The 13,285-nt window shown below is 54.1% G+C and overlaps 3 protein-coding genes across 3 annotated transcripts; 2 read left to right on the top strand and 1 right to left on the bottom strand.

Moving 5' to 3' along the window:
* Window positions 1-2,069: 2,069 nt before the first annotated feature.
* On the top strand, window positions 2,070-3,077 carry MONBRDRAFT_32941 (uncharacterized protein; the record flags this gene model as incomplete). The annotated part of the gene is made up of 1 exon (XM_001746946.1): window positions 2,070-3,077. Exon 1 carries the CDS (start codon window positions 2,274-2,276, stop codon window positions 3,075-3,077), a length of 804 nt encoding a protein of 267 aa, XP_001746998.1. The 5' UTR covers window positions 2,070-2,273.
* Window positions 3,078-3,564: 487 nt separating this feature from the next.
* MONBRDRAFT_37585 (uncharacterized protein) lies at window positions 3,565-6,611 on the bottom strand. The gene is made up of 12 exons (XM_001746828.1): window positions 6,567-6,611; window positions 6,155-6,214; window positions 5,973-6,026; window positions 5,722-5,823; window positions 5,532-5,618; window positions 5,375-5,421; window positions 5,186-5,258; window positions 4,919-5,006; window positions 4,677-4,792; window positions 4,485-4,572; window positions 4,188-4,318; window positions 3,565-4,098 (listed from the first exon to the last, which is right to left on the bottom strand). The coding sequence occupies exons 1-12, from the start codon at window positions 6,600-6,602 to the stop codon at window positions 3,961-3,963; spliced, it is 1,020 nt and encodes a 339-aa protein (XP_001746880.1). The 5' UTR covers window positions 6,603-6,611; the 3' UTR covers window positions 3,565-3,960.
* Window positions 6,612-7,046: 435 nt separating this feature from the next.
* Window positions 7,047-11,334, top strand: MONBRDRAFT_32939 (uncharacterized protein). The gene is made up of 10 exons (XM_001746945.1): window positions 7,047-7,180; window positions 7,258-7,336; window positions 7,606-7,743; window positions 7,884-8,008; window positions 8,131-8,170; window positions 8,549-8,721; window positions 8,868-8,933; window positions 9,123-9,191; window positions 10,727-10,804; window positions 11,081-11,334. Exons 2-10 carry the CDS (start codon window positions 7,318-7,320, stop codon window positions 11,105-11,107), a joined length of 735 nt encoding a protein of 244 aa, XP_001746997.1. The 5' UTR covers window positions 7,047-7,180; window positions 7,258-7,317; the 3' UTR covers window positions 11,108-11,334.
* Window positions 11,335-13,285: the final 1,951 nt, after the last annotated feature.

The raw sequence follows: 13,285 nt of genomic DNA, 5'->3' as shown, positions 1-13,285 counted from the left end.
AAGAAAATAAGATTGAGAGGCACTTGTTCGGGATTTGTTCCATGAGGCAGGCCTGCCAAAGGATCAATTGCACTGTGCGTAGTGCATGTCCGAGCACGAAGACGCGGGAGCTGACCTTGGGGGGATGCGTTATTGCATCACGATGCTTCATAGAGCGATGCCTTTTGGCGCAGACGCGATTAAAGGACCAGTGGCCGCAGTCGCAGCAAACAGCGCTGGGAAAAAAGGTGGTCAAATTTTCGTTGGCATGTACAGGATGGCTTTCAATGTAGTGCGCCATCAGCGGATCGCCCTTGCGCATTGAGCACACACATCCTGGCGCAGGACAGTCAATCCAGTTCAGAGAAGGAAAGCACTCGGAAGGGCGGCGGAGATCGGGTGGAGTGGAATGGTGCGTTTGAACATGGCGTTGCTCATTGGAATCCGAGACAAGCATGTTGCAGATTGCACAAGACACCGGAGAAGGAGTCGCCATAATGGCTGCACGCAAAGAAAAGAAAGGCAAGGTGAGATGGTTCACGCATCAATAAATGGCAGCGCATGCGAGGAATGAGGAAGGGTGGGGACTCACCGTTGAGGAGAAGGAAAATGCAACGGAAATTGTAACGGAAGAACGAATCTCAACGGTCAAACCATAAGGGGATGACACTTGGTACGTGACCGAAGTTGTCTCGATGAACAGGTGAAAAAGTGTCTCCGTGTTTTTTTTATCAGGATGACAACTGGATAACTGGCAACGGTTGGTTACTGACGGGGTCATGTTGCGTTACCGCCCCTGCTCCTGATGAAACAGGAACTTGCCAGAGAGAGACAGAGAGACAGAGAGAGACACTGAATCGATTGGGTAACATGCACTTGTGGGGCCGATGGGTTCTGAAGGGATGATAATGACATTTTAAACTTTGGTGACGACACTCACCAAGATCACACCCATGTGTTCACTTTGTTGTTATATTGGCTTGCTTTTACCACACCTCTGCCTAGCGTGCGGTTTTTGCTCATGCCCACATGGACCAAACAACCAAACATGTAGGCAGAAAAACTGACAAATATTGGTTGGGATCGTGGCCATTCGCGCTGGAGAGAGAGATGGGGAAGCGCAAGAGCGTGTATACGGGCGTGCGACGCGCGTGCGAGGAAGGCCGTTGTCATCTTTGGAGATGCCGTTGTCATCTCAATTCAGATCGCTGCACGCGCTTGGGGTCCGAGTGCAAGGGTGGGGCACGGTGATGTGTGTCGTCTGGACAGCTGTGAGGCGCCGATAATGCCCCAAGCTTGCCGAGGCAACAACCCCCCCACACACCACCACTGAGATCCCGAACAACCTGGCAACGTTCTTGCCAATGCCTTGTACGCGTTTCAAAGCATTACCGCCGGAGATTCAAAGCACCTGATAGCATGACCGCCATGAGGTCAAACGCCACGAGTCGAAAGATGCACAACGCATCACATTGACACACACACACACACGCACACACACACACACACACACACACACACACACCTTGGAATGGCCTCCGACGCAATGTGACCAACACATTGTTATGACATTGTTGACCATTGTTTCCACTGACCATTCCTCTACGTGTGCAAATTTATGGAGAAGGTGCTTGCCCTTTGAACCCATATATCCCATATAAGAGTACACATGTGCCCTCCAAAACGTCCTTTTATGTGTTCAGCAGTGTGGGTATGTGGGTATCCGTGTGGGTGTGTGAGGTGAGGAAAGTTCTGACGGAACAATGGCAGCCCCGTGTAGATAGAGGGAGAGTGACTGCGGCGGGGGCAAAGGGCAGTCGGGTCAGCGGCGACCTTGGGGAGATACGTCGGCACAAGCGTGACTCGGTGAACTCAACAGCCACCGCCCTACGTGGCCGTGAAGGAAGGCATTCGGACACACCGCCGCTCCAGCACCCCAAACGCAAGTGTTCATACAATTTTTTTTTTTTTTTGGCTTATCCGCCCACCTCCGCCTCCGCCCCCTTTACGTTCCCGTACGTGTGTGTGTGTGGTACTATCGCCACTGTCAACGGCGGTGTTGGCGCATTTTACATTTGTTTTTGGTCCACGACAGCTGATTGTCTGCACGACGGCTTTGATCCGCGACCCCTTGCCCGCTGCCGTTTGCACAACGGGTTTGGACGAGAGCGATTCTCAGCCAAGGCTGTGCTGGCGACCCGCAGACAGAAAATAGAACTAGCTCGCGCCGCCGCCGTTTCAGCTCCCACCCATCTCGCTTTGGGGGCTTGACAAGTTCCGTCACTCTCAGTGAGATGGCGTCCTTCCAACGCAGCCGGACGGGAACCGTCTCGTCGCATAGAGAAGTCGCTGCCATCTCGGTGGTGCACATGGCCGAGGTGGTGCGGCGTTCTGTCTGCAAGCGCAACCAGCGCTGTCCATCAAGCTTCTCCCGCCGGGATTCAGCCCTGTCCTGGACCTCCCTCGACAGCCCCACAGACTCTTGGCCTCCCGCTCATCACGATGATTTGGCCCTGTGCTCTTGTGGTGGCCAGCACATCCAAGTCTTCAACTACTCGGACGATCTTGCCGCCCGCATGGTCGCTAACAGTGCCAGTGATTGTGACAGTGGCAGCGACAGCGACATGGTCGACCCGCCCAATGTCCTCGCTGATGCCTTGACTAGCGACGACGAGGGCTTGGATACTGACAAGGCGCCTGTGAGCTTGAGCAATAGCGCCTTCAGCAGTCGAAGCAGCAGCGCAGTCAGCAGCGCTGGCAGTACGCCCACACAGCGACGCCGTACTCTCCCTCCCTCCAATCTCATGGCCCGTCTCACCGTGGCCCTCGGGTTTGCCTCGGTCAAAGGCAAGCGCTCGACGGCCAACCAGTGCAGCAACAATCGCACCAGCACCACTACCCAGCTGATCATTGACGCACCCCGCAAGACGACTTGGTCTTTGCACAACTCCTTGAAACGCTCTCAAAGCTTAGACAATGGTCTTTCGCATGTCAATGCTGCTCGCAGCAACTCAAAGCCCCGCGTTCTTCCCGCTGTACCGCCCACCGTCAAGACCAACCGCCGGCGATTTCCCAACCTGGCCATCATCAATGAGTAGTGACAAGTGTCCTTGTTTTCTTATCGGGTCCCCCTGTGCCGTGCTTTTGACCTCGTGCTTTTGACCTCATGCACTTGCAGACTTCACCGTCTGGCACAAACTTTGTGTTCTCTTGCAAATTTTTGGAATTTTCTAGGAAAGGGTTGATCCCTTCACGCGCCGCATGCAGTGCATGGCCGCGATTTATATCATCTCTTGCGTTATTCTTCTTTGGTTATTGCTTGCTGTCATCTCATCATCCTACATGATTATCCAGCCATCTTTACGATTAGTTTGCGATTTTTACGCTTGGTCAGGCCCGTCTCTGCTGTTGATCAGCTTGATGGATCATGCATGGCCTTGTAGTTTTGTTTTCCCCATCATTACCATGTTCTCCCGTGTTGTTGCATGGCTCTTGCCAAATTTAAGAATGAATCCCCCTTGCACTTGTTCCTGCTCATCATGCGCGCGGTTTTTTTTGTGGGAGGGTGTGAGCAGACAAAACCATGATCGTATGACATTGAAAATTGTGCGGGGACAACCGCAAGGTCCTGGGGCCCTGCACGCGCGTCGCAGATGGCGGCGGGCCACACCCTGCCATGCGCCTCAAAGATGTACTGAGGCGCTACGGCGAGAGACCGTGACAAACACATGAAAAACAACCAATTCACCCGAACCAACAATGAAGGCATCTTCAAACGAGAAAGCAGACAATTGATGAAATCAAGCACGAATACACATACACAAGGGCACGGGTTCAAAGCAAGAAAAAAAAGCAAGCTCATTCAGGAAGCCTGCAGCGCTCAAGGTAGAAGCATACAGACGAACAATCAAGTCAAACATGTTGGAGGACCACAAGGGAGAAAAACCTGGACAAAACCATGAGGCAGATGACACATGCTGCTTATCGCATGTGGAAGATCTGCTTGTTGGTGGCAGAGCAAACTTCGCCCTTGAAGTTGTAGCTGAGCTCAAAGTTGAGGTCGCGATGGTTGTTGGGGTTGGGAGCGCACGAGATGTGGCCACGGATGCGCTCTCCAGCCTGTTTGACGCCGGCCCAAGCAGGCAAAATGGGGTGAGACTTTTCATCGCGCGATTTCAACGACGCCTGCAGCTCTGCGACAAACCCACCTTGACGGTCAGGACGTCCTCCAGGTAAAACACCGTCTGCTTCCAATGCGTGTATTGGGAGCGCGCGCTGGTTGAGAAAGTAGTGGGCTTGTGGCAGCGGGCAAAATCGATGTCGAAATGCATGACCAGGGCTAAAAAGGCAAGGACAGAACGAGCAGGTACAACGACAGCGTCAGATGTGCTTGGAGATTGTCCCTGTGTTCCCAAGCACGAGAACGGCAGGGAAGGCAGAAGGGCAAAAGGGCAACGGGCAGAGAGAGAAGAGTGGGTGGCAAGCTCAGATGAGGCAAAGAGTACCATGAATGTAATCGTCGCGCTTGCACACGATATCAAAATCGGCCTCCCACGTCAAATCGTCCACGGTGACCGTGTTCAAGTCAATCGTCTGCAGTTGGGGAAGAGTAGAGCCCGATAGTTAGGCGCATGCCAGAGTGGGCCGCACCGCGTCAAGGTGTCCAGTATACATCAACGCAAACGGCGAAGGCATACCAAGACAAGGCAGTCGCTGGTAGCAATCTGCTGGGGGTCCACCACGTCGACAAGGGGCTCGAGCATGGCCATGCGCTTCATAGCAGACATGTCAAAGCCATAGACGTTCTCCCACCCTGAGGTCCTCGTAAGCACGGGTCAAGGGCAGGAGGTGGGCCATGAGTGTTGGTAGTGTGACACAGCGTCGTTGACTGCGAAGGCTCTTCTCTCCTTGGTAGAAGAACACGGGCCCCAATACTCACAGGTGATCTTGTCATCCTTGTACTGCTGGTCTTCGATGCCAGAGAGGAAGATGGTGGCCTTGTCAGGGAGCAAGACACCGCCCGGGGCCTGGGGGACCGGCCATAATAGGGAAAAAAAAAAGGAAAAAGAGTCAAAAAAAGGTCAAGAGAAAAAAGGAATTGGGTCCAAAAATGATGCAAAGCAGACATGAAGAGGGGTGGGTTGTGGGAGGTGGGGGCAAGAGTTGGCACCGTGGCCTGACAAGGGTGGGTTGGTGTGGTACGAACCAGGTACTTGTCGCGAGCGTAGAGCACCGTGTTGAGCATGCTCTCGTAAATCAGGGCATAACCCATCCACTCGCTGTGTGCAGAGCAAGGTACACAGGTAGGGGTGGTTAAAGCGTGCATTCCATATTTTCCGTTGCGTCGAGCAGGTCGGGGCGGAAATGGCGGGCTGCCATCGGGTCTGTGCCGAACCTGATGATAACATCAACCTTATCAACGGGCAGTTTAAGATCCTCCATCTGTACCGAGGAAGGCGGTGACCAAGAGGCAGGTGAATGTGGGTCAGGCAAACGGGGTATAGGGGTTGACATGAGCTAGCACGCAGACAGCCGTTGAGTTGAGGACGCACCTTGCCCTGAATGACGGTGATGCGGTCATCAAACTTGTTGTCCTTGACGATTTGGCGCGCCTGCTTGGCAATGTTGCTGCAGTCGATCTGGCTCATGGAAAATCAAGAGTTGGAAGGGGAGCAAGAGGTGAGTGAAGACACATGCGAGTAGCATCAGGGCTAAACGGGTTGAAGGGTGATGCACACGTACGGCATAGACGTGCTTGGCACCAGCCTGGGCAGCAAACATGCTGAGGATGCCCGTACCGCAGCCGACATCAAGAACAATCTTGTCCTTGATGAGATGCTCATTCTACAGTCCAAAAAAAAAAGAACCCAAAGGAAAGATGCAGAGCTGGCATGAGCCATGGTCCAACAAGGCACGGCAGGCCGAAAAGCCTCTCCGTGAAAAGGTGCCAAGGTGGGACTCAAAAGCCGAGGCCTGGTGGCAGGCAAACAAACCTGGACAATGGAGCGGCGGTAGGTGCCCGTGCGAACCGAGTCCTTGATCATCTCCTATAAAGATACCGATCAAAAGGAGCGAGGCAAGGGGACGAGAGGTGAGAGCGGATGAACGGAAGGAGGAAGAGGACAGCAGATCGCGGGCCAAAGCCAATAAAGCGTGGCAAGGCAAGAAGCCCCACCTCGTGGATGCCAAAGTGGGAGTATGAGTCAAAGTAGTAGTCCTTGGCAGACTGCTCGGCCTGTATTCATCCCGTCCATTCCATGCCAAGACCAAGGTGAGTGAGGATCAAAAGCCGGTCAGCAGCACAGGGGACTGCCATTCTCTCTCCTTGCCACGTGGAGCTGTCATGTGTGTGTGTGTGTGTGTGTGTGTGTGTGTGTGTGTGTTGTGGCATGTGAATGCTATCCCCCCCCGCAAAAAAAAGAAAAGGGAGAGTATCTTGTATCAAAAGCGAGTACAGAGCCTGAGAGGCAGAGGCAGAGAGAAGGGCTCATCGAGCAGATAGAGCCGCTGCCGTATCAAGCGAGAGAGAGAGAGAGAGAGAGAGAGAGAGAGAGAGAGAGAGAGAGAGAGAGAGAGAGAGAGCGTACCGAAGCCTGAAGCATGGGGTCGGCGGTGCTGTCCATGGTGACGCTAAGTTTGGAAGAAGCGGTGGAAAATAGGAGATGGGTGTTATTTGTGGACGAATCGTCTATCTTGGGTCTCGGCGTGGGCAAAAGTTTATATTAGGGAATGGCATTTATAGAATGAGGGAGGCCGTGTTACTCACGAAAGCAGTGACGGGCTTGGCCATTTTTAGTGTGTAGGCTTAGCTGTCTATTTTCTCTGAATCAGCTGAAAAAGTTGTCCACTTCTCTGGATCCAGAACCCATGCTCAATGAATCTCTCATTCAGGCTTTGATTCTAGTTATCAGGGTGGTACAAGTCCAAGCCTCTCTCTAGATTTGCCGTCGTGGTCAGGTACAATCTCTCACCCCCGTGCACCTTTATACAACATCTCTGGTGTTGTTGTTTTGTTTTCTTCTTCCAAGCTGGAAGCCGCGACACCTTTTTGTTTTCCCTTGGACGACACAAGCGATACGGCAGCGGCGTTGACAGCAGCGATAGTAGCAGCAGCAGCAGCAGTGGCAGCAGCAGTGGCAGTGGCAGTGGCAGTGGCAGTGGTCAAGGAAACGGCAACACGAGATTGCGCTTGTGTTGAGAGGTACGTCTGGACTTGGTGGGACTGGTCGGTACGAGCTGTTTGTTGTGCTCATGGGCTTGTGTGCGCGATGGCTGCAGGGGACGAATGCTTGGGTGCACGGCTTGCATCTCTGAGCTGTTGCATTGTGACCGGTCAAAATGGCAAGCGCTGAAGATGGTGGGTGCTATCAAGCGGCCTGATGAAAAGAGAGAGAGAGAGTTTGAGAGAGAGTTTGAGAGAGAGTTAGAGAGAGAGAGAGTGTGTGTGTGTGTGCGTGAGGGAGAGCATCGGATGATCGTCCTGGGGTGCCCTGCTCGAGTACTCTTGAGCGTATCTTCTTTTGACCATTTTGGGTTGTGCCGAGCTGGTGCTGGTCATGACGACTGGCGCTGCAATGAGGGGTGTCATTTGCTTTTTCTCCTCATGGGCCCGGTTGAATCTGGCAGTGTGGACCTTGCGCATCGTGTATGCCAAGGAAAAGCTGAAACTCGAGGTGGACCCGTCCATGACTGTCCAGACTCTCAAAGACAAAATTTCGGACATGACTCATGTGCCCGGGGACAAGATCAAGCTGATGCACAAAGGTACGACAGTAGCAAGAGGGCGCGCTCTTGGCTTGAAGCCGATCAGAGCGAAGCCGTGAACACGAGCGTGCGTCAAGGTGACAAGTCATCAAGCCGTTTCTTTCAAACACACCCATTTTTCTTTCCATGGGATGCTTCAGGCTTGTTGGCAGGGCCGGGCAAGCCCGAGCTGGAGAATCGCTCGTTGGTGGAGGCCAAACTTGCCAACAAAGCGCAAATCCTGGTTGTGGGCGCTACATCGGATGCTGTCAAGTCTGTGGAGCAGGTGAGTCGCCTTCTCTCGTCTTGCTGCAGAATGGTGTTTGTTTGGATGCCTCAATGTTTTCATCCCTTTCATGCCGCGTGTTACGGGTCATCTGTTGGATCGAACGCACCATGGCGTGACAGGTTGATGCTTTGGCCAAGACGGGTGCTCTCAAGCAAACTGGTATGTGACTCGAGCACGGTGGTTCAGAATGTGGGTGCCAGAGTCTTGGGAAGGACGCGGATGCACCTGTTTCCTGCCCTTTTTTAGTAGTGGCGACAGGCTGAGACAAGCAGGCTGGTGGACAGGACACTGGAAGGGAGCAAGGCTTCAGCACGATGTTGGTCGGGAAAGGCCCGACCCGAGCCAACCTTGAGGCGAGGGGTGGAGGCAGCTGGGACGGCTCGGTGGCGATGACGGCCTGCCTGACGCACATGGCAAGCTGAAGCCTGTTGTGTGTGTGTGTGTGTGTGTGCGTGTGTGTGTGTGCGTGCGTGTGTGTGTTTGTGTGTGTGGCGAATGATTAGACTAAGTTTGCAAACGTCTGGTATGCTGGCTTAGAACAAGTGGCGGCGGCAGCAGCGGCGCGCAAAACGCCATGGGCTACAGAGACAAAGCACAAGCGCATTTTGGATCGTGGAGTGCCGGATGACGCACCGCTTGCTTTCTTGCCAGGTGCTGATCCGTTGCCCGATGCGCCAATTTCCGGCATGTTGGACGGGTCGGGCGAAAAGGTGCGTGTCATCTTGACCAGGCAGAGGATGGCCTGGGCGATCCATGCTGAAGCAAGCGTGTGGCAACTGGTGCATGGCGAGCAGCATTGACGGCGCGCGGGAGCTCAATGTTCGAGCCACTTACATGTTCACGCGTTGGCTGGCAGGTGCGACTACACTTCTCGCTGACCACCAATGAGCTCATTATTAGTACCAAGCGTCAGACGCGACGGGTACGTACTTGGGGCTCTGGCGTGCCGGGATGCGGTTGGCGTGGGTGGCAGGTTTGCAGGCCGGGCCAGTCTGGACTGCGGCGTGCGTTCGGTAGCGAAGCGTGACTTGGATCCTGGAGAGTGTCATGCCATGCGAAGCTGGCTGGTTGATGACCGCGGTGCCTTTTTTCTTTTCTGTTTGGCGTGCAGGTGCCGCTGTCCAAGATCCAGCAAATCAAATCGGAACCGATTCCGTCTCTTGAACATTATCACATTCTGGTGCGTGGGCCGTTGGCTTTGAGCCTCTGCGTGTCTCAACTCAAATGGAAGCAGGGCCGTTGTGGACGAGGTTGTGCGGCTCTACTGTTGGTGCAAGTTGTGCAGTCCTCCTTGTTGTTGACGGAAGTGCGTGTGATGATGAGTTTTTGTTTTTCCCCTCGCAATGTCGTCAAAGTTGTCAGGTGTGAAGGTGTGCAGGTGTGAAGGTGTGAAGGTGTGAAGGTGTGAAGGTGTGAAGGTGTGAAGGTGTGAAGGTGTGCAGGTGTGAAGGCACTCGCGAGCGTGTCTGGACACAAGTGTCAATGGGCGAGTTGGGCAGGCAGTCTTCGCTGCCAATGCAACCATGACCGTGTCGTCAAGCATGTCATGGGTTTGCACAGCCTGATCAACGGGGGCAGTGCAAGGACAAGGCAGTCGACAAGGGTTGTCCGGCCACGAGCCAAGTCTCGCGGGACGCCGGCGTCAAGCTATGCTCGCGCGCGTCGACAGGACTGCGGTCCAAGTTTTCTCGACTGGCGCTTGCCTTGGATACGCACGGTCCTCGTGCAGTCCTGACCCGGATGAGTGTCCCTCCGCGGAGGGAACCTTGCTCCCGGGGCGTAGCTCGCTCGTGCGCGCGCCCGCAGGGCATGCGACATGCAGCGGACGAAGGGACCAAAGCTGGCTGATAACCTCTTGCCGGTGGCGAGCAGGGGTTGGACATGACGCCGACATACCCGCGTTGGTTTGTCGTTCGTCCTTGCATGTCCCACATGCTCCTTCCCAACGGCCAGGGTGCAGAATGGTGTGTGATGTACCAGCAAGCCCAAGTCGCTGCGTGACAGTGATGCCCATGCGTTGCATGTGTCTGCGTTTGACTGACTGTGACTGACTGAGACTGACTGGCTGGCTGACTGATTCCTTGACTGATTTTGTCCTGTTGGGACTGCGTTTGGACACGAGCGGCGGGAGGGAGGGGTATCAGGTATCACATCGGTGTGCTGCCTGTTGAAGAAAAGGGGGTTTTGCTGCCACTGCTTCTGCTCGATCCTGCTCGTTGCTGCTGTGTGACCTGTCAAACTGGTCGGCGTGGATCAGCAACGTGTGTGTTAAGGGTGTTGCGGGTGTCCAATGGACACTTTGATTGCTTGCGCCTGTTTTCTTCAACGAGGAACCAAGGTGCCTTATATGTTGAGGTCGTGGGGTGTCACTTGCCTTGCGCATGCGCATCCGAGCGCGCGTGCACATCTCCTTTGGTTTAGGGTCATTGGGTCTTCCGTCTGACCCGCTGTCCTGCGCTCTATTTTGGCTGTTTGTTTTGGGTCCTGGTTTGGTCTGGTCATTTGTGCTCGAGCTTGATCCTGATTGACGCACGAACATTGTGCAGCCGGTCGTCTGGCTTGTTGTGTGCCCTGCTTCATGTCCTCCCCTTGCTTCTGCAGGGCATTTGTCCTCTGTTTGAGATTGGATGGTGGGACACGCGGCTGACGTGTGAATGACACATGCCTCACGCACACCGTGGGATATCCCTTTTGTATCTGGGCACGCACCCGCAGGCCATTCAAATGGGGTCCACCGCTCAGTCCACGTACTTTGTCTACTACTTTCCTGCCCAATACGTCGCAAGTGCAAAGGTGTGTGGCGATGCGCGCTCTGCCTCTGCTTGCTTCCTTATTGTTGTTGTTGTCATCGGTTGTTGTTGTTGTTGTTGTTGCTTTGGTGTGCTCGGCTCCTCCCGTGATCAACCAAGCGTAACTTGTGTCCCATGCACGGGGTGCCAAACGTGTGGCCTTTGCCGCGCAGTCGCGTGCTGGCATAGCGCGCAGCACGTTTGGCACGGCATTTGGGGCATGTCAAGCTGACGTGTTTTCTTCTCTTTTGTCTCATTCCGGGACATGCGTTGGCGACAGGGCTGCGTCTTTGGTGGCCTGATGTAGTGCCAACATCTGGCAGAGCATGTGGAGGTGGAGCTCCGTTGGTCAAAGGTGGACATGTCAAAACTTGGCTTTGTCATAACTCAACGGCGCAGCCATCTGATCAACCGCGCGAGCGGTTTGGTTGTGTGCGATTGCATCGGATCGACATGCGGGCACATAGTAAGCGTGGTAGGCTCATTGGCTGGGCGGTTCCCACGAGGTCCGATCAAATCTAATTCTTTTTCTGGATTTCTGGATTTGTTGGATCTCATGAAACAAGCAAAGGCGTTGTGCAAAGCCAAACCGGGTGTTCTCTGAAATCGCATTGGAACACCATCACATCAGCCGCCCAACCTAAACATGCTGAGAGGACGGTGACTGCGTTACCCTTGGCATGTCTGGGCCTAACCTCAAGGTATGGGGGTTGGCAAGAGGAATGATGTTAGTGGGGCTCTCGACGAGAAACGGCCCAGTCCACCGCTGGCGTGAAGGTGACGCAAGTGGGGTGGATAAGAAGACAACCCCAATCAATTTAGTATCCAGTCTCATGACACACGGGGGCAGTTGGAACAGCAATCATGGGGGCTGAAAAGAGGGTGTGGTGAGCAAGCGGCGCAGCCAGCTGAGCAGCTTACCCCCTACCGCGTTTCTTTCTTCCGACCAGGCGAAGAACTGCCGGCCTACCAGACACAGACTGATCCCATGGCGTTTTTTTTTTTTTTTCGGCTGTGGGGTTGAAGCTCGGTTCCCAGCCTGAAGAGGGGGCTCGGCGAAGGAGTATCGCGACGCAGCAGCTCGGGGTTGCAAGGCAGCTTCGTCAACCAAGAGCTTCGTGGAGCTGGGATGCAGCTCCTGGCTGATGCTTCCTGACTTACATGCGGTGCTCATAAGGATTGAGACGTGCGCGGACGCATGATGAACCGGTTTGGAACTACTCCTCCTTGGTGTCCGCTTTCCCGTGTGGGCGCTTGGCGAATGTCAAGACTGCGCCCGCTCTTCCGTAAGCCAATTTTTGTTGCAGTCCAAACACGAATGGCGCGTCATTCGTTTCCGATCCCACATCTTCGGCTCGTTTGGTTGATAGCAGGGATGGAAGGGTTTGGTGTTTTGGTTGTGGGGGCCGCTTTTCGGTGGCGTGGCGACCCTCTCGCTTCTGGGCTTGAAATTTGTGAGCTCGAATTGACACCCGCATACCCCCATTCGTGACCTTCGCGACACAACTTGTTCTCACAGACCCATGACCACCCCACACCAACGCGCGCTATCGGCATCAGCAACCCACTCTTTGGGGCTGACGTGGGTTGCCTCTTGCTTCTGTCCACCGCCCATCACCTCGAACGCAACTTTCCATACATCACACATTCCCTTGCCAATGTAGGCCAGGCAACTTGATCATCGGCGAAAAGCAGCATCTTGCTCTGCAGCCGTGTCAAACCTACGGCACCCTTTTTTTTTTGGTGGCCGCGTTGCCCGTGCACCACAAAATCACCCACCATCACATCACACCTTGTTGATTCGTTGTTTGCGGCACTCCCTTGTGTTTTTGGCCGCACTCGCAAGCACACAATCAAACCGAACCAATCGAATCAACAGCCACGGGTCGCTTGCTTCGTACGCTTGGTGCCGTTCCTTCCCGAAAATCGTCTCGCGCCACACAACCCCCTTCGCGCTCAAGCGCCATCCACCACAAGCTCCCTTTGAATCCACCACCCACCCCATGCGTCGTAATGCAAACGTTATGCTGTTATCCACACAAACACATCGAACAAAAGAGCTCAAGTGTGTGTGTGTGTGTGTGTGTGTGTGTGTGGATAAGCAAGCCAAATCGCTTGGTGTGTGGTGCCAAGCGCAGCTCCCCCACCACTTCCCGCGTATCCACCCTCACCCTTGTGCCTCTAACTGGTCTCCCAACGACGGCCGCGAAATTGGGCATTTTCCTCATCTCCACCTCGACTTTGCACCAACGTGCTGATTTTGGTTGAACGCTTGCTCAAACGCCTTGGGTTGACCCCCTTTGCCGATCTGTACCCGACTGCCCTTTTGCTCTTTTCGATTTCGACTGACCATCAACACTCAACAGCATCAAATCTTGTTGTTCAGTACTCTTTTTGAGTTTTGATTTTATTTCTTCACCACACAACTTTTTTTTCCAAATTTTTGGTTTTTTTTTTGTGCCGACAGCTGCCAACAGAGCGGTTG

Source organism: Monosiga brevicollis, genomic scaffold (assembly GCF_000002865.3).
Source record: "Monosiga brevicollis MX1 MONBRscaffold_14 genomic scaffold, whole genome shotgun sequence".
In the NCBI taxonomy this organism is placed as follows: domain Eukaryota; class Choanoflagellata; order Craspedida; family Salpingoecidae; genus Monosiga; species Monosiga brevicollis.
This window is presented reverse-complemented; position numbering and strand designations above follow the sequence as displayed.

Excerpts from the sequence above, each read along its gene's own strand:
- MONBRDRAFT_37585 (XM_001746828.1), bottom strand. The coding sequence starts at position 6,602 with ATGGACAGCACCGCCGACCCCATGCTTCAGGCTTCG. Across the intron at positions 6,215-6,566 it reads ACCCCATGCTTCAGGCTTCG|GCCGAGCAGTCTGCCAAGGA; the intron begins GTACGCTCTCTC and ends GGATGAATACAG. Across the intron at positions 5,259-5,374 it reads AAGGTTGATGTTATCATCAG|CGAGTGGATGGGTTATGCCC; the intron begins GTTCGGCACAGA and ends CTCTGCACACAG.
- MONBRDRAFT_32939 (XM_001746945.1), top strand. Across the intron at positions 7,744-7,883 it reads GATCAAGCTGATGCACAAAG|GCTTGTTGGCAGGGCCGGGC; the intron begins GTACGACAGTAG and ends GGGATGCTTCAG. Across the intron at positions 8,009-8,130 it reads CTGTCAAGTCTGTGGAGCAG|GTTGATGCTTTGGCCAAGAC; the intron begins GTGAGTCGCCTT and ends ATGGCGTGACAG.